Source organism: Sinocyclocheilus grahami, unplaced genomic scaffold (genome assembly GCF_001515645.1).
Source record: "Sinocyclocheilus grahami isolate Dianchi unplaced genomic scaffold, SAMN03320097.WGS_v1.1 scaffold1695.1, whole genome shotgun sequence".
Classification (NCBI taxonomy): domain Eukaryota; kingdom Metazoa; phylum Chordata; class Actinopteri; order Cypriniformes; family Cyprinidae; genus Sinocyclocheilus; species Sinocyclocheilus grahami.
The window spans coordinates 62,523-88,951 of record NW_015506874.1 but is presented as its reverse complement, the minus strand read 5'-3'; the positions used below and the strand labels follow the sequence as shown (position 1 = coordinate 88,951).

At 37.0% G+C, this 26,429-nt stretch overlaps 1 protein-coding gene across 1 annotated transcript in view; it reads right to left on the bottom strand.

The window, feature by feature from the left end:
* LOC107572090 (neuronal PAS domain-containing protein 1-like) overlaps window positions 1–26,429 on the bottom strand; it is a 58,393-nt gene that overhangs the window by 27,361 nt on the left and 4,603 nt on the right. The window contains exons 2-3 of the mRNA XM_016258505.1: window positions 16,603–16,778; window positions 12,191–12,429 (exon numbers count right to left, since the gene is read on the bottom strand). Of these exons, the coding sequence (XP_016113991.1) occupies window positions 12,191–12,429; window positions 16,603–16,697 (334 nt within the window). The 5' untranslated portion in view covers window positions 16,698–16,778. The remainder of the gene's footprint in view (window positions 1–12,190; window positions 12,430–16,602; window positions 16,779–26,429) is intronic.

Below are 26,429 nucleotides of genomic sequence, written 5' to 3'. Positions count from 1 at the left end.
AAAAAAGAAAAACTGAAATATCACATGGTCCTAAGTATTCAGACCCTTTGCTGTGACACTCATATATTTAACTCAGGTGCTGTCCATTTTTTTTTTTCTCATTTTGTCTCTCATAGTTGAGGTATACCTATGATGAAAATTACAGGCCTCTCTCATCTTTTTAAGTGGGAGAACTTGCACAATTGGTGGCTGACTAAATACTTTTTTTCCCCACTGTATATATTTATTTTAGTTTTGAATTTTATATACATTTATAAATATATAAATAAATAAATAAATGTGACCCTGGAGCACAAAACCAGTCATAAGTAGCACGGGTATATTTCTAGCAATAGCCAAAAATACATTGTATGGGTCAGAATTATTGATTTTTCTTTTATGCCAAAAATCATTAGAATATTAAGTAAAGATCATGTTTGATGACTATATTTAGTAAATTTCCTACTGTAAATATATCAAAACATAAATTTGGTTAGTAATATACATTTGCTAAGAACTTCATTTGGACAAATTTTAAGGCGATTTTCTCTGTATTTTGATTTTTTTGCACCCTCAGATTCCAGATTTTCAAATAGTTGTATCTCGGCCAAATATTGCAATGGAAAGCTTATTTATTCAGCTTTCAGATAATGTAGGCCTATAAATCTCCATTTCAAAAAATTGACCCTTATGACTGGTTTTGTGGTCCGGGGTCACAAATATGCACCATTCAGTGCACCATTTATCTGATTTAGTTCTATTTTTATTTCCCTTAGGGAATTTTCTTTAAGGAATTAGCTGTCATAATTCCACTTTGACTTTTGGGTCAGCTTTGAGTATCTCTGGGGCGCTGAATCACAATAAAGAATGAAATAACTAAAGTAATTTGACTTTCCTCTCCTCTACACCCAGCTCACTTTGACTCTCTTTCATTTCTTTCTTCGTTCTCTTTTCCTCCCCCCCCCCCCCCTCTTTCAAGCTGACAACCTTTTAACCAAGTTCGAAGGTTACTATGGGAACTGCAAGGTTGGCCTTTCATTTCGTGTTAGTTTGCTCAATCCAGTTGGCTGATGGGAATCGTAGGCCGATCTCCTAGCAACTGGTTTACAGGGCGGTGGATGTCGAGCGGCCCGCACTCCCCCCACCTCTAACCTCATGCATGGAGACAGGAGGAATGACTCTCAGACAGACCAAAGCGTCTCCAGTCGCAATGTCCCTCTCCGCTGCAATTATCCTTTCACTCTGCCATCCCTCTCTCTCTCTATCAGCTGTTACCTCTCTCCTAGCACGGTCGAACATAATTTGAGTGCAATTAACGTCCCTTAAAAGCCCTCAGTGCTTTAAATGCTTGAAAATAGGAGAGCGAGAGACAGACACAGAGAGCTGGCAGGAGGGAGAGCACGAGAAACAAGTGAAAGGAGAACGAGAAAGACAGTGTGAAAGTCAAAAACACAACAGTGTGGGACCTGGACAAAAGAAAATGAGAGAAAATCTTAACTTATTCAAAATTCCCAAATTTCCCGAACATAACAGCACTAATTCACGCTGACAGTATTTCGTCTATATAATTATAACAATAGCTGCATTTTTACAATCTGCACCAATAAAACTCAACAATGTTAATGTAATATTATACATTTTTATAAATCATTTACTAAATCATGTCTTTGTCTCTTTTTTTGTACAAAACAGCCAAACATTATTACCATTTATGTGAAAGGCAAAATTGTTAAATATAATAAGACGCATATATTAAAAAAATTACAGGTACATGTATTTTTCTTATAGATTTTTTGTTGTTGTTTTAGTAATAAACCTCCCTAAATGTATTTAAAATATTTATTTGAATATGAAGGTTTTAATAATATGATATATTATGTAGGTTTTAGTCATATGATATATTTAAATAATTTATTTTATTTATTTAAATTTAGGCAAATTAATATAAAAAAATATATATATATTGATCTGAGTTTGCTGATTTTTTTGTGTGTTGTTTTAAGAATGAGCCTCACTATGATTATTTAAAAATATATTATAGTTATATTTTAATATTATTAATATAATAATATAATATAATATTAATAATAAATGATAAATATTAGAATTATTATAAATATAAAAAAATATTACAAACATTTATAATATATCATATAATAGTAATAAATAATAAAAAGGTATTATAATATAATAAGATATTATAATAATTATATTTTACTGGAAAAAAAATAATACAGATGTGGAAAAAATTTTTTGAGTTGTGACAGCTTTCAATATAACTGTCAATATATTGTGATATAATTGTGATAATATTGTGATACGTGTTTTCAAAGAATTTAGTTAATTTTTAAAGTCTTTTTTTTCTGATTTGAACTGATTAAACATATTTAAAAAGATGGTATTATAAAATGTATGTATTTATTGTTATCACTAATAAAAGTAACCTCAAACCGCAAGATATGAGTTATCATTGATGTCTGCAGAACAAACTGTTGTGGATGAGTTACGCACACCAAATTTTAATACTGAAGGTTAAGCGGTCATTTAAATCACTGACCCCAAATATGAGCAACAGTAATAGTGATGCTTGACTTACCAAATGCCACTAACAAACCGTACAAAAATAGTTTGGAACTGAAGCCGCTTGTTTTGTACTTGATCTGCTGATCCGCATGCACTGCGGGCTAATATATGTGCATGTATCCTTTTAAGGGCCATAGGTCTGATGGTCGGACATAAAAGGTTTAATCACCCCATTATCCATAAAGACAGTCATTCCCCGGCAGAGCATGCACAACTACACACTAGCACACACACACAACACATGTATACACACAGCGCATAAAGACAGATAAAATATCACTTTTTTTGTGTCACAGCCATTTTACTTTTCCTCTTGTCCCTCATCATCCCTCCATTACTCCTCGGCTCGCCCTCCCCGTCTCTTTCCCTCTCTCTTCCTCCCTCTTTCACTCTCGCCCTGTGTGAAGGTCATGCAATTGATTTTCCTCTGTCTATTCATTTTTCAGTCCTGGTTTTGAAACGTGGGAAGCAGACAAAAGCCATTCCAGCCCCCCTACCGGCGCACACAGCCGCCCCTCCCCCGCCTCACGCCGCTCAGCTCGCACCCATCATCTCCGTCCGGCCCGGCCTCACATTCCTGCAGTGCGGCTGGAGATACGCAACATGACCATAACAGCCCAGTTCATTCCAGCAAACGTCAACACCACACAACCACCGAGCGGCTGTGGCACAACCTGCATCTTATCTTCTAACCACTCACAATTCAGTTTAACCAGTCACTAAATGCGTTAAAATAGCACTGTGCCATTTTTAAATTAAGCCAATTTTTCAGCAAAAAACAAACAAACAGCTACCTAAATTTATTTTCTGTTCTGAAATGAGGAGGCATAGTCTTCAACGTAATGTTTTTTAAACAAACGTCAATTCATGTTCCAGTAACATTTGCTTGGTTAAATAAACTTTACTTACACTATCAGAAATAATTTTTACATTAACGATGTAATCAATATTCTATTTGATAAAGCCAAGTATGAATCGCATCAAGTTAGTGTTTTTAAGCATTTTACATTTATTCCAAAATAATAACTCAAGGCAGTAACAATTTAAACAATATATTTTATTTGTGAACTATTCTTTTCAATAGTTAACTTTTAAGTATTTTCACATTTTTCGGATCATCAGTCATCAAAGCTCTGTAAATATTGGTCACAGAGATATTTACTTTAAAGTTCACCAAGCTGACTACTCCCACAGATAAATTTTTCAAGATATTTTAAGTATTATTTTGATGTAACAAAGTGGTTATATACTGTAAGTGTGTGAGTTGTTTACTTACTTTTTAAAATGAGTCTTCCCATTAACGCTAATATATTGTTCATTCAGACTGATTTGTGAATGTGCAAGAACACAAGAGGCGGGATTTATCGCATGAACCAATCACAGCCGAACATAACCAGCCATATCCAATCATATCGCGATGGAGGCATGGCCTCCTCTCACGTGACTTTCCCCCATTTATTCTCAATTACCCCCCACCAAACCCACCGCATGCTTTAAGGGGTCTGTTAAAACCCAATGGGCTCAGGGGAGGCGAGAAAGACATGGATTGGTGTCGCTGTTGGACAAAGTTTCTTTAGAAAAACAAGTGATTTATACACGTTTTAATGTTATATTTTGTAATATTGGTATTGTTTTATTTTTGTACTACAAATCTTTTCCTCATCCAACATTTTGAGGAGGCAATGTCTCCCTTGCCTCCTCAGAAAAACGCCCCTGATATAACCCTAAGTTTATTATTATTGTGATTTATTTACAAAACTACAAAACTGCTATATGGCTGCATCTTAAATCACATACTCTCTGAGTACATACTTCTTTTGAATAAGCAATTACTTAGTGACCATTAAAAAGTACATTCTATATAGCAAGGCTATAACTGTCTTGAAGACTCGGGGAGATATTTTGTTCAATAAAATCATAAAGAAATATAGAACAGTAAAGGAAATTCTAGGTTGAATTCTACTTGGGAATTGGAACAGACCAAATATATTTTTTTTATAAATCATAAAAAAACATGACAGTGAAAGAAATTCTAGGTCAAATTCTAGTTGGTAAGTAAAATTTTTTTAACTATTTGCAAATAATATTATATGCACATACGCCTTTATTTGCATGTCTATAGCTCAAAATATACTTCACTTTTTACGCGTACGCGAGGGACAGCGTACGTACGTTGATTTGAATTTCGTCATCAGAACAATACTCAGACCACCCGATTTTTGTAAACGCATGTACTTTGTAAGCACAGGTCGCACATGCGCATTGAATTTGTTTTGCAGTAATCAATTGTTCCACAAGGTAGAAACATTGGCCAAGTCCGTTGTTTCACAGTAGAAAATGGAAACTAAAGAGTCAAAAACAACAACAACAAAATAGCGGAGACTGTAACAACAACAGCCGGCTGCATTGACAAGCGCTTGTGAGCGAGAGGTATGGGATAGGCCAGCTTTGGTTTAAAAGAGTTAAAAACTATTTGTTATCATTTATAAATTATGGGGGAAAACAGAGCAGACACTGGACATGGATGAAGCTTTCAAGAGCGCATGTGTCGACCGTTCATGCACTGTTCGCATACGCTAGTGTACACAGTGTATAGGCCTACTTTGGGCTTAATATGTTGAAAACACAAAATGTTTCTTGTCCCTCTCATTTTAAGTTAGGAAGTACATTAATCATTTAAATAATACCATATTTTATATTCAAAATGGCCATATTTGAGAAAAAAAGTTGAGTAGTTTGTATCTTTGGATATTACTGTTAAATGTTTCGCTACTTCCATCTTACCTCTCTTTCAATGTTAAAACTGATTTGCTTTGGGCTGGACTTGATTTGATTGGCCATCTCAATCATTTTGACATTGATGAGCGCTGAAAGACTGCTGAGGCAGATCAGCATAAAATGTAACTTTTAAACCTTTTTGCCATTCTACTCACAGAGTGCTGTCTAATGGACTGTAGCAGAGAAGTGCAAGAATTTGTGCAACAATTTGGCTATTTCTAATTATTGAGGGACATTATTGGACATTGTCCCCCTTATTGTTTATGATGGTTACGGGCCTGCTATGTAGTATGAATGTAATCTGGACATACTACATCTGCCATGTTGTTATTGTCACGGGACCTAATAGCGTGAGCGTGTCGCTTTACTGCCATTCATGACTAATATTTCCAAAAGGCTCTGTTAATATTTCTTGTCTTGTCACATTCAATTATGCATTATATGAATCACCTGTATGAATCACAAAAAAGTTGCATACCTTTATATTATTCTCTGTTGTTTAACAGAAAACATTCAAGGTCAAATATTAAATGTTTAGCAACTTACCTCACTCTTAATCTTAAAAATGAAGTGTGCTGGAATTCACACTTGGCTTGTATGAAAACATGAAAGTCTGTCATCTTTGATTTGATTGGCCATCTCAATCATGTTGACATTGACGTGCATTGTAAACAAATCATTCTAAATTATTTAACTTTTTGTTGTCCTAAAAACAAACAAAGCACTACGTAATGGAGCGCAGCATCAACTATATGAAATATGAATATGAATGATTTTTTTATCTAATATTACTATATTACTTCAGCTTTATTTCAATCAAGGGATATGAATTTTAATAGTTTTAGTTAACAATGACAACATTGCCCTGTATAGCACATCAGACTGTACAGTTTTTTTTATTAATATAAATAATAAATTTTATAGTTATAGTTATTTTTTAGTTTATATCTGTGGTTAATCATAAATGTGACCTACTATAGATGAATGTACAACACCTGGTTTCTAATATCACTTACTCTTCTAAAACAGAACTTTAGTCCCTGTATGATGGGTAATGTATGATAAAAGCATGGTTTGTCTTATTACAGCAATCTGTTGTAGATATTCTCAAGTGTGATGATCAGAATGAAAGACTCTCGTCTGTATCATATCATTCGGTTTTACACAGACGCCTACATTCATCAACTCACAAGTACCGTTCGAGTCTACACACACACACGTATATCACAGTTTGGCCAGGTTCGCTTCCTCACAGGTATGTTTACCTACTACACAAACACAAATACACACACATTCACACACCTAATTGTAGCTGAGTTGTTTCCCCTCAGTAATAATAGCAATTAGACAACCCTTGTAATTACGCTCTCCTCGTTATACAGTTAATTTCTATAATTACAAATCACACAGATAATTTCTTCTACACTTTGTGGTTTTTCTTCTGTCCTGTTATGCTATGCATTTGGTTGAGGGGGTATGTGAGAGACAATAGCTCTGTTCCAAAACCTAGTGAGCTGCCTAAATAGACAGCATTTTAAGACATCATAAAAGTGCTCTTGACAAAAAGGCTGTTCTGATAATTATCCTGCCTTCTAAGATATTTTCTTACAGCCAAATTATATGGCAGCATCACATTCATCCCAAAAATAAGGCAATCCCAGAATGCACTGCAATATGCTTCAAGAAAACATTAAAGGGTTAGTTCACTCAAAAATGAAAATAAGCCTGTGATTTACTCACCCTCGAGGCATCCTAGGTGTATATGACCTTTTTCTTTCAGACGAATCCAATCGGAGTTATATAAAAAATTGTCCTGGCTCCTCCGAGCGTTATCATTGCAGTAGGCAGGTGTTTTTTTTCAACAGTCCAAAAGACGTGAAATAAAGTGTGCGCATGCATAATAAAGCGTGCATCACAACGCTCCGGGGCGTGAAGAAAATCCTGTAGCAAATCCATGCATTTTTGTAAGAAACATATCCATATTTCAAATGTAATAAACACTTTTCTCTCACTTCATCTAACTGACATAAGCGGAAGCTGTTCTGGCGGATAACGTAGGACGTCGGCGTAGCGTGATTAGTGACGAACGCAGAGAGAGAACAAAACAAAACGGCGGTCACGAATTAGAAGTACAAAACGAGAATTTGTAAAGAAAAATGTCGGAGGATTTCGATATAAGCCAAGAGGAGACTGGTTTTCCTTTGCTAAAGTAAGGAAACTTTGCTTCCTTTGCCCCTGTAAACAAACTCGTGAGACTAGCATATGTCAGAGGTGTGCGTGCTGCGCATTTGTCCTACGTCATCCACCTGGAATGGCTTCCGCACACGACAGTCAGCAGAAGTGAGAGAAAAGTGTTTATTAAGTTTGAAATATGGATATTTTTCTTACAAAAACGCATGGATTCGCTACAGGAGGCCTTTATTCACCCCCCGGAGCCGTGTGAGGCACGTTTTATTATGGATGCATGCACTTTATTTCACGTCTTTTGGACTGTTGAACAAAAACACCTGCCTACTGCAATGATAACGCTTGGAGGAGCCAGGACAATTTTTAATATAACTCTGATTGGATTCGTCTGAAAGAAGAGTCATGTACACCTAGGATGCCTCGAGGGTGAGTAATGCGGAGTTTACACTGCACGATTTTCAATCTCGTCGGATCGTCGTTGTTTTCACACTGCGTGACTATCTGGGGTAGCATTCAGTTGCTGCTGTGTTCACATTGCACGATGGATTGGCGACAGGGGGATTCACACTGCATGACTTCACAATAGGAAGAATCGCCGACAGCTCTGTCTGGTCCGCAAACTACATTTCTCAACAAAACACACGCGAGAAGTGATAAGGAAATAACGCGAGAACCCGCGTACGTCAGACCGGAGTTCTCACGAGCAAGACTATAATTATTAAAAAAAAATATATATAGCCTGCAAATTGTCTGTGAGCTGATTTCCAGCTACAAGGAGAAAAAGAAAAACAGATTATGCAGGAGGGAGATGAAGGGAACAGGGATTGGGTGTTCTGCAAAGAGAGTTGGAGGTAAATAATTTTGCAGTAACTGTTATGCTGATGTTGTGGCTGGTCAAGCAAATGTTTGTGCTTGTTTCTGTATGATATAACTGTTCATATATCTATTAAAATAATGATATTCTGGTCTATAACTCCTCGCCGAACTTCCCTCTGGTCTGTATCTTGGTCTCTCATTGGCTGTAGGTCATCGACGATGTAATTTTCAGTCAGAAATCATTGCACACTGCGTGATTGTGAATCGCTGACAGCTCCAGATATTTAGCATGCCAAATATTTTGCGGGCGTCGGTGACGTGCCGGCGATTCCCTCAGATCGCGTCTTTGATAATTCACACTGCATGATTGTCACTCGCGTGAACGAGCACTGATTTGCCTCCGATTTCGGGGCATTTGTCGGCGATTTCGCAAAACCTGTCGGCAAGTGAAAAAACGGGCTAAAATCGTGCAGTGTGAACTCGGCATAAATCACAGGCTAATTTTCATTTTTGGGTGAACTAACCCTTTAAATACAAGATGGCGGCAGAGTTGAGAGATATTCATGCAATACTGAAAAATAGACTAATTTACCCAATTTTTGGGTGTGTATTTGAGTATTGTGTTTTATGTTTGTAATACAGAGTTTGTTTATCAGAATAGAACTGTTAGCTTAGCAATATGCTAACATCAAACTATTGGACGTCTGGTGTCCTATGCACTTCTCGTGAGGGTCAAGCTCTGTTTGTGTGTCACATAAGTTGCTGTCTACATAAGGCACAGTGTTGGGGATAAACTAAATGTAGCAATGCTAAATCATTAGCATAACAGTAGCTGACTTATTTTTAAGTGGTTCATTCGTGTGATTCATTTAAATAAACAATTTAGTTAGTCCCTTCGACATCTTTACATAAAATATTTAAATTATGCTGTTTATTACTTTATAAACACATCTTTTAATATTTACCATTCAAAAGTATGGAGCAGGCAAGATTTAATAATGCTTTTTTTTAAAGAAATCTCTTACAAAGGCTGCATTTATTTGATCAAAAATACAGTAAAAACTATAATATTGTCAAATACTATTACAATTTTAAAATAACTGTTTTCTATTTTAACATATTTAAATTATTCCTGTGATGCAAAGCTGAATTTTTTCTCATCTTCAGTGTCACATGATCCTTCAGAAATCATTCTAATATTGTCATGCTACGGTGAGATAAACGCACGAAGATGATGAATGCAAATAGTCTTTAATAAATCCACGCAAGGGTAAATCCAGGACAGAACAGGCTGGAGACACACATAGTAGACCAGACAAACACAGACGGCACATACTAGGGCTTAAATACCTGGGATGATGAGGACAATTAACAAAACACACCTGAACCAAATGACACAATCAAACATGAGGGAAAACTAGGTCACACAGAGCACATGGGGAAGGAAACACAACAAAACAGGTCCTTGAGGTGTGACAAATATGCTGATTTGCTGCTGAAGAAACATTTTTAATGTTACATTAATGTTAAAAACAGTTGTGCTGCTCAGTATTTGAATAGAAAGTTTTAAAAAGTGTTTATTTGAAATAGAAATCTTTTGTAACATTTGAAAGGCCTTTACTCTCATGTTTGATCAATTTAATGCATCCTTGCTAAATAAAAGTAGTAATTGCTTACACAAAAAATCCTACTGACTCCAAACTTTTAAACGGCATCTGTACTTATTTATATTAATTACCACAGAAATTAATCTTTTTTGTATCAGATGAACAATGCTAACTGTAAAAATAAAATACAAAATACTCCAAAAATAAAATTATTTGATTATATTTTAATATATAATCAGATTATATATTATATATACATTTAAAATGATAAACCTCCCTTAAATATTGTAATTAACACATTTTGATAGCAGCTGTCAACAGCTAGATTGACCGTCGAATGCTTCTAGTAAGTCACAGCAGACAGCAAGACAGCTCACCGGGCTTTGAAGCGGAATATAGAGACCGGCAGACAAAAACTGCGAGCAGAAAAAGAGACATTCGCCCAGGTATTTTAACAGGACTGAATGGCTTTGATGCAGCAGGTATAATGAGGCTCACAGGAGGGATACAAAAGGATCATCTCTCAGAAGCAGACTTCCTTGGTCTGGTCACTTGTTAACAAGCTTCAGCGCAGACTCTGGCTCTTTTGTTCGTCCCCACCGGCTTCCACACACAGGCAGCGGCTAATTGGCTGTTAGATCTGTTTTTCACTTCACAATTGAGATGAACCTGTCAGAGGATGTAATGAATGACGGAGCGTATTTGAGAAGCCAAATGACCCTGCTCTCAAATTAAACTCAAATGACAGAGACCCCTCTGAAAAGAGACATAAGAAAGGAATATGTATCCAGAGACGATGGCTGCTCCTGCAATCTGTATACAGGCTGTATGCTGCAACACGTTGGTAGTGAACTAGCAAATGCATTATTTCAGATGAGCCGTGTTTAACTCCGCATGACTGCGAGTGATTACTCCTGTGGCGCAATCTCAATTACTTTTCTGTGAGTGTGTGTCAGTCTGTGTGTGCATGTGTAAACGCTCTCTCTTCTCTGGCAATTTTCGACGTGAGAGTATCCCAAGCGACGTACGCGAGCGACCTATAATAGCCTATTCCATTTAAATTCATAATTTAAATTAATAATGCATTTGTATTCATCAAAAGGCCACCACTGTCATGTTCGGATTGAGTTTCGCTGTGGTTCACTCGAAGCCATCATCTCTGTTAATGGCATCACAAATACAAATCGACGTCAGGATTGATGCTGTCGATGAAAGCCTCATATAAATCTGCCTCAAAATATGAGAGATGTAGTGAAGGAGCTCACAATTTCCATTGCTCATCTTCTCAGAGTATCTTCAAAATATGGACAATAGGGCTTGCTCTTTTAAACGTTATAAAAAGGAAAACACCTTTTTTATGAAACAATATTTAAAAATAACCCCAAATTTTACATTTTTCAATTTTCAATTTATTTTCAGTTTATAATTTGTCATATAAGTTTAACAACTACAAACTACAATAGTAGCCACTACTGACAGATTATTATGTCTGCATGTATTACTGTTTTTTAATTAATTCATTAAATTAATTCATATTTATATTACATTTTTTATTTAATGTTTAAAGTACCTGCCAAAGGTATATTTGTCCAAAATTTCAGTAACAGGGCTGCAAAAATGTAAACTTATATAAAATAATTAGAAAAATAAATAAATAATAGAAATAATAAATAAACAGAAAAAAAACGTATATGATAAAAATTGTACATCGATAAAATTACATTACATATAAATTAAAAAAAGCCATTTTTGGTCATTTTTCAATACTGCAATATTGCATCAATCGTTAACATGTGTTTTCATAATGTCATAATTAGAAAACACCACCTGATTATGAAGCAATATTTAAAAAAAAACTACTGGCAGATTCCTTTTACCTACATGTATTGCTGTTTTTTAATATTTTACTTATTTTTATTTGAACTTTTTTTATTTAATGTTCATATATATAGACTAAAACTTAACAGGGTTGAAAAAAATTGAACCATATAGAAAATAAAACAGCATTCATAATATTTGATTTGAGCTCGTAGGTTTGGCGATAAACATTTTCTGAAGGTTATTAAAGAGTTTCTGACCTACTTTGATCCCCATTTTGCTGTAATTTCTGGCTATTTTGCATTTTTGTTCAAATTTTGTGTAAAAATATCTAGTTTCTCCATCCAATCTACTCTCTTTCACATAGTAGGTAAATGCCACTCCATTCACAGTCATTCTCTGGGTGTACTCAGCACACTTACCCTTGTTGCAGTTGTTCTCTCCCTCCAATAGAGGGCTCCAGGGTGGGTCTCCCTGGCTGGCAAAGTGTCTCATGTGCAGGTAACTGATGGTGAGGCGGATGATGGAGGCCTTGTCCAGCTGGCTGGTAATTGCCCCGGGGAGCGGAAGCATCTTCGCCAGCTCGAAGAACTCAAAGTTCTCCTTACCCCGCCGAGAACGAGCTGCATTGCGCGACTTCTCCTTCCTCAAGTTCTGCAAGCTAGGGAAAAATAAGACAGGATAGAAAAGAAGAGGAAAGAAGGAGAAAGGATGACAGTGATTACACAATGATAATGTACAGGGTAGTCAAGGCAAGTTAGTGCTGTTCAATTATTCCCTGATGTTTTATTCCGCATAACATAAAGGGTGTGATTTGGATGCAGGCACGAAACAGAAATGAGAAGCTAAAATATATAATTTTATATATGTAATAAATAATATCATTTGATAACAAAGTAGAATATCTAACAATAATATAATTTAATCGAAAAATAAGACCCAAATCTGCATTTTTTTTTTTTTTGAAAATTAAATATATATCATTACTCTAAAATAAGCTAATAAAGATGCTTTTGGCTTAATTAAAAATATACATATATTTTCCAGAATTTTTTTTTATATGTTTTTAAATATTTGTTTGGCCAATAATTTAATCTTGTATTTATTATGATGATATATGACACTTATTATTTTTTCTCACACAACACAAAAGGGTCTTTTAATACATGAAAATATGTAATTGATTTTTAGATTTTAGGAATGAGGTTCCTTGAAAAGGATTGTTATATTTGGGAGTCATTTGCATCATTTTTTAAAATTAATTCATTAATTTTTTATTTTACATGTCATTTCAAATTGCCAATTCTAATTCAAAATGAATTGGTTTCAATTCACATTGAAAATAACTGGTGTCTGTGTGAACACCCTATAAGGCTTATAAATTGTCATAAGTTTCAAGTTTTTGTCAATACATTTCAAGTTTTTGTTATTGAAAATGTATTAAAACGTTTTCCTTTTATTCAACATTACTCTTCAAAAAGCCATCCATATTCTCCAAAAGTTACAACAAGATGCCTTTAATTAGTTTTAAAGTTGCAATGAAACAGAAGTAGCTACATATATTTTCTTCTATATTGTGACACAGATCCAACTGACTTATCAAAAAAACAAAGCAGGACATGGACATTCATTGGTTGTTGACTGAATGAAGAAAGATTTAAATGCAAGCTTGCGGTTGATCGTAAGAAAGGGGAGGGTTTTGATTGGATGAAATGATTGGAGAAGTCCTGCATCCATCACAAGAGAGAAGTCTGTCGTTTCACCAGAAGATCAAGTTATGACATTGTGAAAGGGTCAAAAAATATTGTATACAATGAAACATATGCACGAATAAATCATTCACTATCAGATCAAAACCATGCATTTAGAAAACAGGGTGAGTTTTCATTTCATGAGGACATTTCCAGCAGAGCCCTCACTGGAGATCGACAATAAGTGACAAGCTGTCACTCTGGATCTCTTTCGATCCCATCAGACTTTTTCCAAGCGTCTCGGAGCATGATGGCTGACCTGTGATCAGGTTCACTGTACAGCCGGTGGGAGGCCTGATCTTACATCAGAAGCCCTGCACCAGCATCCAGCCCGAATCCAATGGCTGCGTTTCTTTCCCAGGCTCCCTCCTGGGTGGTGAGCCCCAGTCTTGATTGAGGGATCAATGGAGGGAGGGGTCGTCTCGGAGGCAGGCCCAGGTAGCTGCTGCTCTGATTGGATATCGACTCTCAATGGGGCCTGAGTGGAGGAATTATGTTGTCACGGCGACTCTACAATTTGTGACTGCGCCGTGCCGAACGCGCCTCTCTCGCTCTCTTTCTCTGTCTGTGACATTGATTCTCATTCATCCTGCAGATGCAGGGCAGTATTAGCATGGGAGGGAGGAACGGTGTGGAAAAATGTGTGTGTGTGTGTGTTTGTGTGTGAAGAGGGGGATCCACAGAATAAAAGGGAACTGCCAAAGAGCACACACAAAAGAGTCAGTTCCTCAAATTGAAAAGGGACTAATTTATTTGTTTAGACAAGACTGTGTTGTTTTTAAGGAACGGAGTGTGTAAATCAGCAGACGTATGTGTTTGTCTATATCAGGGTTTCCCAAACGAGGGTTTGTGAGTTGATGAAAAGCTAAAATTGATTGTATCCCATGTAAAATTAAATTTAATAAATGAGGGTTCAAGATGATCGTGCAAATCTTAGTGTGATTATCAAACCAAAGGCTGCGATTTAATTAAATATACAGTCTGATGCACTGCATGTTTCATAGTGAAGTATGCGAGTAGCCCGTGATTCGGTTTTTCCTCATCGTCTGTGAACTTGACGGTTCACAGTAAATGCAGCAAATGTCTACATGTGCTACAAGTTTAACATGCATTTGGGAATGCAGATTTGCTTTGTTTATGCATTCACATTACTATGCATCTCTGCAGTATTCTGACAAATTAAAAGGTTAAGGATTTTAAATATTTAAAGTTCAGTTTGAAAGTTTTAAAGTGAATTTAAGACAAATATCAGTATTGTAACTTTTAGTGTAATATAAAAGTATTATAATGGTCAGATATAAATTTTTACTTTGTCATTTACAATAGTAATATATTTATATCTTCACTTTTATAATTACAGTTAAAATAACAAATAATAATAATAATACTTATTATTCAGTCATTTTTATTTTACGATTAATAATTATTATTATTAATAATTATTTCTTTCTTTTTGATTGGGTTGCTAAAACACCAGCGTGAGTGTGATGCGGACTGAGACACACTCACAACTAAAAGGACTGAGTCTACTAAGTCCAGCAAAAAAGTCAAAATAAAATGCTTGCAAATATGTACTGTATATGAAGAGTTATTTGCAAAAACAGATAACTCCGTTTTTCAACATTTTCAAAAAATCATGTCGTTATCATGTTTTTATTGTGTAAGTTAGCTGTATTTTTATTTTTTATTTTTACTAAATCAAAATAACCCAACTGCAGTTTGATTGAGATTAATTGGAATGCACAATGAAAAAAAGAGTTATCTGTTTTTGCAAAAGAACTCTTCATATATACTTGCATGTCATGTGACCATTAACTGACCGTGAACATGAGAATGTATCCAAGAATTATTGAAATATTAAATTGAAGTCTCAGGGGATACTTCATATAAATATCTTACATCTAAATGATGAAAAGTTTGGGAACCCCTGGTCTATATCACTGTATTGTATGTGTCTTGGTAGATCGGTGTTTTAGCCCTGTGAGATTTCTCTGTGTGTAAACAGCATTGTTCAAGTAAAAAAGTCTCCAAGAACATCTCATTGTTGTACTAAGACGGCCCTGGAGGGTTCAATCAATACGGAGCCATTGATTCTGTTTAGTTTTATATCCTCCACAGCTGAGCAGACATTAATAATTCTACTAAAACTTAGTTAATCTTCTGCTAATGGATCCAAACCAAGGGCTTACACTGAGCTGTGGCAGGAGCGAAAGCTCGAAAGAGAAATGGAATTGTTAGCTGTGTGTTTGGGAAGATTCTTCATTTGATGCATCAGTGTGTGTGTGTGTGTGTGTGTGTGTGTGTGAGTGTGAGTGTGTGCATGTGTGAAAATAAAAGTAAACAAAAGTAGCACTGTTCACTTAATCAAATCACGATATGGACTAGTGTCTGTGCAAAAAGACTGCTATTTAAATATGAAGTCTGCTAGTGCTGCGTGCCTCTGCTTGAATGAGTGTGAAGCTAGTGGTGTTTTCAACGTTTGCCGTCTGACTATATGAGGACATGAACACATAATCTTCATCTCCAGAGCTGCTCTGAGAGTCACTTCACCAGCACTTCTCCATTTCATTTGAGAAAACTATCATCATCATCATCATCATATCATATATACACACAGAAACTCAAAGGTCTTTATAACAACTTATCAAAATAAAAGTTTGGTTTAACATGGAAGAAATTGTGACAGAAATATATTAGTTGTTCAGTAGAATGTACTTCTCAAAGTAATAATGATAATAATAATGGTAATTAAAGTATTAAAACTTTATATTTAAGGAATTTTAAACAATTTTCTTCTATGCTTAAATTTTAACATTAACCCTTTGTTTTGTAGTTTTATGAATTTAATTAAACCATTAAGGAATCCAGAAAAAGTCTAATTTAAAAAAATTCTAATTCTAACTTTCAATAAATTGCTGTTAAAGTGCCTCGTGTTTTCAATTAATTAAACATGCTTTTGATTACTAAAATTTCATTTAACCATGAAAAAACTAAACTTTAATTTAAATAAGAAAAAAACTGAATCTGGTAAAGAAAATGAAACGTATTTGAACGTGTTTGTGTGAAGGTGTGTTTTTCCTCACCAGGGTAAGGTGGGTGGTTTGGCGAGGAGCCCCTGTAGGAAGTCCCACTCCACACTCACACACTTCCCCTCGCTGACGAACGGCATGGCCGCCATCACGCCCCCTATGGGCCGCCACCTCTAACTCAGGCTGTGATTGGCCGAGGTTATGTCAGTCCGAGACCCCCAACAGAAGAGCTGAAAGACAACAGATCAGGAGGAAGAGACAAATGAGTATTGAAATAAACTACTGTGAAGTAAACTAGATTTTTACACTTTCTCTTGTAAACCTTTGTGGTTTTCAGCATATTCATATGCAGTTGTTTGGTAAATGATAAATTCATATAACCACTAATACTTCACAGATTTAATTTTCCATAATCCTCATGAATTACATTGACTAAGTACTGCAAGAATAGCAAACACTGTTTACTATTATCCTAATATATGAATAGTACTAGCCTAATAGTACATGAGATATTTGCGCAATATATCACAAGTGCAAGTGTCGGTTCAAAAATGCTTCAGACAATTTTAATATCGAGTCACTTACATTTTAAACACAGTATTGTCAGTTCCTTCAGTTCAGTTGTGAATGAATCTGTTGAATGATTCAATGACTCAATGACTTGTCAGTGTTTTGGAACAAATCAGTTGATTGAATTATTTAATGACTCACTAATTCACTCAGAAATAAAACACACAAAGATCTGATCTCATCCTTATCCAATCTGTCTGGAATGACATGAAGAAACAGAACAAACTGAGACAGAATAAATCCAGAAGAACTGTTGGCAACATCTCCAAGATGCTTAAAGAAACCTACCTGAGAAACTATGCACAAGAGCACTGAGGGCAAAAGCTGCTTTAAATGCAAAGGATGGCTTTATGCCTATTTAATTTAGCTAATAGAAGTTAATTGATAAAGAAAATCTATTTATGACATTATTTTTGACAGCATCCTCATTTTACAGCATTTTTACCCAAGTGCCTACTATAGCTTTGCAGGTAGGATTCTTGAAGCATCTTGAAGACTTTGCCAACAGTTCTTCTGGATTGAGTCTGTCTCAGTTTGTTCTGTTTCTTCATGTCATTCCAGACAGACTGATGATGATGAGATCAGATCTCTGTGTGGAGCACTGGCTGTTGTCAGACAAAAATCTAACTGGATTATTACAATTAATGGCAAAATGAACGTTTGGAAATGTAAACTGAAATTTCCTACTGACACACTACAGCAAAAGATAGAAGTAGCTAACTTAAAACCATTTTTAGCTGGTGAAAATATTAGTATTCTAATAATTTTGGCCACGACTGTATATCCAACTTTACATGAAGAGCTGGGCGATAATATGTAACATGTTGTGAAGAAACAATCAGGCAGTTGAGATTTGCAAAATATTTTGTGTGTGTGAGGATATAATATATATGCAACTTTATATTTAAAGCTGTGCAACTTCAAACAAACAATTACAATTACATTTTGCAACAATATAAACAATCATGCAGCTGAGATTTGCTATACAGTATATATTGTTTTATGTGAGTCTACTGTATGTATGTAAATAAAGGTATAAGTACTATATATTCAACTAATATCGCTGGGTACTAATATAGTTTACATTTTTGGATAATATAACAATCAAGCAGTTGAGATTTGCTATAGTCTAGTACATAACATTTAACGTTGGTGTACAGTATATATGCATCCAGATACGTTTTTTTATTATTATTACAAAATGTATACAATAACAGCTTTCTCTCTTTAAATCCAACTGGGTTTGTGGATGTACAGCAAATCCCAAATAACAAACGCACACACAAACAGACTCCAATTCCATGAGTTTCCACTGGGGCTGTTTGGCCGCAGTGCTCGCCCTGGCTCTATCTCTATGACATTTAAAGGGCCAGCATGCCCTCCAGCAGCGTGATGCCATATCCACAGGCGTGAGATGCCCGCTGGCCAGCTCTGGGTAAATCACAACACAGTCATACTGGCTACATGCCACAGCCCTACACTACCCCTTTGACCTGACCTGGCACGGTACACACACACACACACACACACACACACACAACATCAGCAGATTCATCATATGGGTCGATGCCACCTCTGACACAACATGAACTTGTATAAAGCCCTGTTAATTTCAGGTGAGCCCAAGACAAGCACTATAACATCATCATGGCCCATAACAACTTAGCATGAGCTGCAGAGACTGTATGAGATGTGCTTTTATCTGCATGTTAGCGTAATACAACACTTTGACCCTGTTCTGTTGCACAAAAGAGAAATTTAATACATTGGAAAATACAGGTGTAGGATCAATTTTAACTCAGAAATTGTTAGTCAATTTCACAAATAATTAAAAAGAATTGGCAAATAACACATTAGAGTCAAATAGTATTTTCTTGTAAAATGTACTCCAATAATCTTTGTTCAAATGTATGAGATCTCTTTAATATCTCAATTGTTTCTCAATACAGAGAGAGCATGGAGAGTAAATAGAGAAATCTCCCACTTCTCAAATTGTTTTTTTCTAGATATAGATTCAATCAATATGTTACGCTATACTGATGACAATGTGAAACAATTTTTGAAACAATGATTTTGAAAACAACAATTTTAGAACAATTTTCACTCTGAAACTGCTAATACATTTCACGAATAACAAAGAAACATTGAATTAAACATGAAATTTTGAGCAAGAAAGACTGAAATAGGATTTTCTTATAATCTTTGGTCAAATCATTTTTTACAGTATATGATATCTTTTTAATATCTCAACTGTTTCTCAATAATGAGAAACAAAGCATGAATACCAAATGGAGATATCTCTAATTTCTCAGATTGTTTTTCTAGAAACAGACCCAATCGATTTATCTCCTCTACAATGAAAACAATTTGGAACAATTTTAAAAACAATTTTTAATGATGATTTTGAAAACGATTTTGAAACAGATTTTACTCAGAAATTGCTAGCAAATTTCACAAATAACTACAAAGAAACACACTGAATTAAACATTCAATTTTTAAGTAGTAAGATTGAAATAGTATTTTTGTGTAAAACATACTCTAATAATCTTTGTTCAAATCACTATTACAGTCAGGATCATGGACCTGTTTTGTTGCGTTTTGCCCCGTCTTTGTTCCTGGTTTTCCTTATATGGTCTTTTTCCTGTCCTCGTTTAGGTTAATTATGATTCCTGGCACCTGTGTTTGTTAATTATCCCCAGTATTTAAGTCCTTGCCTTTGCGTTCTGTGTTGGTCGGTTCTACTCATTATGTTTGTGTGTTTCCTGCCATTTCCAGTGTGAATGTACCCTGTGTTCCATGGATTAAAGACTGTTTTCATTTATTCGTGCCTCCTGCGTGCTTCCTAAACAGCGAACTGTGACAGAAGAACCAACCCAAATCGTTACCTCCGTGTCTACCCTCCGTTTTTGTTTTTCATTTTTATACAGTGTTTTTTGTTTCCGTAGTTCCCCTCATGGATCCCTTCACCTGCCCGGAATTCCTCCTCCTCCTGTTGGAGCAGGGGGACTGATCTCTCGAGAACCATACAAGACTGTTCCGGCTGTTAGCTAGCACCACCAGCTGTCCGAGGATGGTCCTCAAGAGGATTTCGTCGCCTTCGTGGAGTGGACTCTGGCGAGAAACTGATCGCCATCCACCACCTGCCCTGTGGATGATCTCGTCAGATCCACTCCAGACCCACTGCCCAGCCCACCACCTTCCCGCGGTGCGGAGCATCAGCCCGAGCCCACCAATGACGGAGAGCCAATTCCCGCCGCGATCGACGAACCAGCGCAAAGTCGAGCGACTGAGAGGAGGATCACCCCGGACGTGGAGCTCAACTCGTCAGACCAGGTGTGAGAACCGGCGACAATGCCAGCCACGAGGGAGAAAGCCGCGGACCGTGTGAGCGCGGAGAGGAGCTCCGCCCCCTGCACCGCGGCTGAGGGTGAGCTGAGTATGGCATGGCGATTGTGCCACACCGAAGAAGAGAGGGCTCCAGTCCCCGAATCCAGTCCAGAGAGCCCTCCAGTGCCCGCTCCTCAAAAGCGCCCTTAAGTGTCCGCTCCTCCAGAGCACCATCCTGTTCCCATGTTCAGTCTAGAGGGGGTTCCCGATCCAGAGTTTAGCCCTGAATGCCTGGAGGTTCACAAAGGCCCACCCGCCCTCTCTCCCTCCCACCCGCTCCTGCCTACTCCACCGCTGTCGTCTGGCAGCCCCTCTGCTCGCCCTCAGCCCACCATCATTACGGTGCGAGCTCCGCGGGTCTGCCATCCTCCAGCGTCTCCATGGCTGGAGAATCCCTCACCTCCGACTCCAGCCTCCGAGGCCTGGACTCCGCCTCGGCCCGTAGACCCAGCGGCTCCTAGCTCCCTCGCCTCCAATGTCACCCATCGCTCCACCGGGCTCCCTCGTCCCTCCGGCTCCGCCTTGGTTGGGCGCTGACCCGCCATCGCTCCTCCGGCTGCACCTCGTCGCTCCGTCCCACTGGCTCCGTTAGGCTCCTTCCTCCCACCAGCTCCACCTTGGTCCTCAGTCCCTTCGGCTCTGCCGTGGATCTCCGGATCTCCGCCTTGGTCGGCCACTCCGCCTCCGCCACCTGCTCCACCGCCGTTGGTCGGCCCTCTGGAGTTGTCGGCCATTCCTCCTCTGTGGCTCCTCCCTCTGTCGGCTCCACCGTGGGTCGCCATCATGGCTGTGGCCTGGGTCCTGCTTGGCTCCTCCTTCTCCGGATCCCTCCTGTTTCCTCCCTGGCTCCTCCCTCCATCGACTCCTCTCTGGACTCTGTCTGCCGGCCCCCTCACGGACATCTGTCCTCCTCCTGAGCCTCATCCTTAGTTCCCACCCATTTCCCCCCCTCTGTTGTTCTATGGCGCGAGGACGCACCTTCCGGTAGGGGGGTGATATGTCAGGATCATGGACCTGTTTTATTGTGTTTTGCCCCTGTCTTTGTTCCTGGTTTTCCTTCTATGGTCTTTTTCCTGTCCTCGTTTAGGTTAATTATGATTCCTGGCACCTGTGTTTGTTAATTATCCGCAGTATTTAAGTCCTTGCCTTTACGTTCTGTGTTGGTCGGTTCTACTCGTTATGTTTGTGTGTTTCCTGCCATTTCCAGTGTGAATGTACCCTGTGTTCCATGGATTAAAGACTGTTTTCATTTATTCGTGCCTCCTGTGTGCTTCCTAAACAGCGAACTGTGTCAATTACGGAGTATGATATCTCTTTATCTAAATTGTTTCTCAGCAATGAGATTTAATGGAGAGAAAAATTATGAAGTTTCATGCTTCTCAGATTGTTCTTCTAGAAATAGACCAAATCGATATGTCTCCTCTACACTGAAAACAATCTGGAACTATTTTTGAATCAATTTTGAAACAAGATAAACAATCACCACTCAGTAAATTTCACAAGTAATTACAAAGAAACGTACTAAAATAAACACAATAACTCCAGTAAAATAATCCAATAACATTTCTTTTACATAAAAAATTTAAAACTTACCTGAGTTAAATTATTTGAACTTTACATTCCACATTCATTTACAGCTCTTATGAGAAATATTTGAGACAAAGTTGAAGCCTAAATGAAGCACGAGAACTCAAAATTGGTGATAAATTGGATATGAAACAACACTCTCACAAAATTCATCACATATAAAAGATTAGAAAAACACATGAACAAACAAAACACGTCTATGTGTGAAGGAGTGCAATTAGCATTAGCAGCGGTACCACACACACACACATAGTGATTCCTGCTATTTAGCCTATCAGGCCTCATCTAATCGCATACAGGATCTCGCTCGGCATCCTTACTATCTCCGCAGACATAATGGAGGTCCTGTCCAGCATAATTGTTCAATTAACTCTGTAACCTTGATGCAAGGTGTGCTAGCATTCATGCCTTTCGCAAAGGACAATGGCGTTGTAGAAGGTCACGGTCTGCTGTGAAAGTCAACTATAAAGTAAAGAACACCACATCTACTGGACTGAGCCCCAGAGGCGGTGTCCTTCGCTGAAGGACTGGACATGTACAGGAAATGAACATTTGGCAGTGCTAGAGCTGCTTCATATATTTGTGAAAGTACTTGGTCAATCAATAAACTGCATCAATTGTACAATGAAGTTGATTGTGATGTAGCCAAGTAGGACATGTTCCTGGATAAACATCTTTTGCTGGTCTGGTTAAAATACATTAATTAATTTCCATTTTACATGTTTTCTAACTTTTTAGGCATTAATTATTTGCTTGGTTATGTCTAAAACTCACTTGAATTTGTAGATCTATCATATACACATTACCATTGTGCCTTGAAAGTTGGTCTAAAAACAGTTTCTTTTAGTTGCATTAACTGAAAAAAGTATGAATAGAAGGCAATGCATGTCTTTTCAAACCATTATGACTTACTTTATTCTGTGGAAGATAAAAGTTTTTTTGTTTTTTTTTTGGACTGCATTGACTTTCATTGTAAGAAAAAATTCTTCAAAATAACTTCTGTGTTCTGCAGAAGAAAGAAAATTATTTAGCAATTTGGTTATTTCAACGATATTTTGCATAAATATTTTGAAAACTTTGAGTTTCTGAATTTGTTCATTGAAGTTTTCACTATCTCAACTAGTATTTAAGTTGACTTAACTAGAATTTCCCACTCAACAGAAGATGTCCGTCAGCCATCTTGGTGAGTTTCTCCACAAAGGTTTTCAGATATACTCCAATAACCTTTGTTCAATTTTTTTTTTTTTACAGTGTACGCATGGACAAAAGATATCCGTCAGTCGTTGTGGTGAGCTTCTCAGCAAAGGTTGAACATTTTCTCAACAAATTTGTTTAAAAACTTGTAAGAATAGCAAGAAAAATCTAGTTTTCTGTGTGTGATTTTTATGAAAAGCACAAGTAAGGTTTAAAGTAGGGATGCACCGATGTATCAGCCGCCGATATTTATCGGACGATTTTTTATTATTTTAAAGCCATTGGCATATCGGAAATAGCATGAAAAGAGCCAGTACCGATGGTTTATTAATTAATTGCATGGAGACAACGAGTTGCATGTCTGTTGCATAATTCAATATTTTTCCCTGGGCAAAAGAATTAAATACTTGCCAAAATAAAATCTGTACAAAATACAGTTGTCAGACAGCATAGTACGGCCTATGCAAATATGACGATGACGCATCCAACGAGTGAAATACCCACTCTCAGCTGTAAATTCATAGGTAAGTCGCAATGGCAATGCACCGGTGTTAGAGTTTATCTGAGGATATGTCACGAACCGCCAAGCATTAGGCCTACATTTAAGTGAAAATGAATGGCAGGTAATATGCAGCTTTTTGTTTGAAACCAGTGTAGAACACGGATTCACACAAGGTCACATCACGCACCTGCAGCGTTACTGTGAACTCGGAACCAAAAATGGTTCTTCTATGGCATCGCTTGAATGGCATCGTGAAGCACCTTTATTTTTAAGAGTGTATACACAAAATATATTTCACTTAAATCATTAACACATTAACAAAACAAAAGAAAAAAAATTGTGCTGAGCTCCGAAGTTCACTGAAAAAAAAAACGAGATGGCAGAAAGCAGTTTTCTTTATTTTACAAAAGCTTTACCGTTTTGAATTATGTTTTGCTTCTATCTGTTCTATCTGACTCACACACACATTTTTGCTAATTTGATATCGCAGCCTGTTCATTATCAAATTAAAATACAGTTAAAGAAACATAAAAAGTTACACTGCTCAATTTAAATAGTCCGTAGTAGGGCCTACAGTCTGTTCCGTTCAGTGTGACCAGCGCCTCACTACTGATATAGCCTTCATGTGAAGGATGACATTTTACGTTGATAATGCAAGTGAAGAACAAAGCCTATAGTTTACATCATAAATAATAGGTTAGCATCCAGATGCTTCGCGAATATGGAAACATTTGGATTCGTGCAGAATGAGAGGGGTAGGCTTCAGTTTCGTTTTTAAATTAATTTGTTTTGGCTTGACGCTTATATTTAGCCTAAATACAACTTTAGCGGATTTGTTGTGGAGAGAAGGGAACTAAAATAGCCTAATTGTGTTTGTAATTATGCTTTTATTTACCATTATTTTAGCCTACATTATTTCTGAATTTAATAATAAAATGCAACTTACAGCCTACTAATTTAGGCAGTTTTTTCCTCTCAAAATTAACGCTTGTAGGAGTAGAGTTTCTTTTTATCCATGCTGAAACATTGTTAAATATCTTGGGGAAAAAATTATTTAATGTTTTATTGCGTTGACAGTTTTTTCTTTTGTTTAATACATTTGGTCTTTGGTAAATCTAGAAAAGATGATGCTGTATTGGCTAAGACTCTCTTCATGATTTTTTTTTTTTTTTATAAAAAAAGTTTCAGTTTGTGATAACAACACTGGAATGACATGAGGATGAGTAAAGTTGACACATTATTAATTTTTTAACACTTATGCTGTTCCAATAGCAATGAGGATGTTGATCCTAACCGCAGCATGTATGAATTTTATATGGCTTGTATGCAGTGTTATTTGGCTCAGGCTGGGGTACAGGAGCAAACCAAGTCTGGGTGTGTGTTTGGCGAGCCTGTGGCTGTTTGTTTTCAGAGGGGATCATTAATTAGGGCCTCCAGCTGTCAGAGGTTCGTTAGTGCGCTCCACCCCTCCCTATGGAGCTGCCAAATGGGGAAAATGAACACATTTAAGCCAATCTGCACGGAGACAATACACCACGTCTATTACCAACTCTCTTTCACGCACACACAAACTCCCTCTCTTTTCTCTCTCGCACAACATTTATTGGTCCCACATTTCTAGGCCAGATATAACACTGCCATTCCGTTTTAAATGTCACACGCAGTGGTATGAGGATGCGTGAAGGACCTCTGGAACATTCTGGATTATGCATTTTTGTAATGCAGGGTGACTCTGGTGACTTTGACCTTTGAATGCCTTTGACAGAAGAAGAAAACAATTCCTTTATGTGGCCATCGGGCACTTTCTCGCTCACTTTCCTGGCGCCTGCCTCCTTTTCCCTTTTCCCTTTTCTCTTAATAAATCTAAACCGCAAACAGCTGTGGCGGATCAGTCACATCACAGCTTTCTAACCATAACTTTTTAGAGTTTAATCTGACACTGAGGGATTGACAACTGACGCTGAAATTTTGCTCATCATTTACTTATCTTTTTACATCTTTTACACATTTCACATCATAGCTGTTACTATGTATTTCAACATTCAGAAACGGAACTATGCATTTCATAGTGCTGTTTTTAATATGCCATCTTCTTGTCCTTTGACATTTTTTTTTTCTTCAGAAGTGAATCGATACATTCTGTATTCATTTACTGTTAATGTTCTGTGACTTGAACAGCAAATATCACTTCTTTAAAGTTCAATGCATTGATCTTCAATGTGATTCTGAAAGTCCAGTTTGTTCTCTTGTAAAAAAAAAAAAATTTTCGTCAAACTTTGGCTTAATTAGTGTCAGCAATCTTCACCAGATGTTCACAGTTGTGATTTCTGTAGGTGTTGCAAAAGTCACAAAGACAAAGTAGTCGTCAGCCGTATGTCACTAAAATCATCCGAGAGAACAAAAGTCATCTTTAAATGATTAACACTGAGTCATGCATAAAAGAAAATGTCAATAATTTACCTCCTCTCAGTTGATGCACTTAAGAAGAGCATTTCAATGTAATATTTAATATAAATAACTGCAGAAATGATGTCATTGCTTGTAACATTAAATTATATTTGCTTTTGAAATTATTAATCTGATATCTTTGAAGTGCAAATAGGTCAGCAACACACACACACACACACACACACACACACA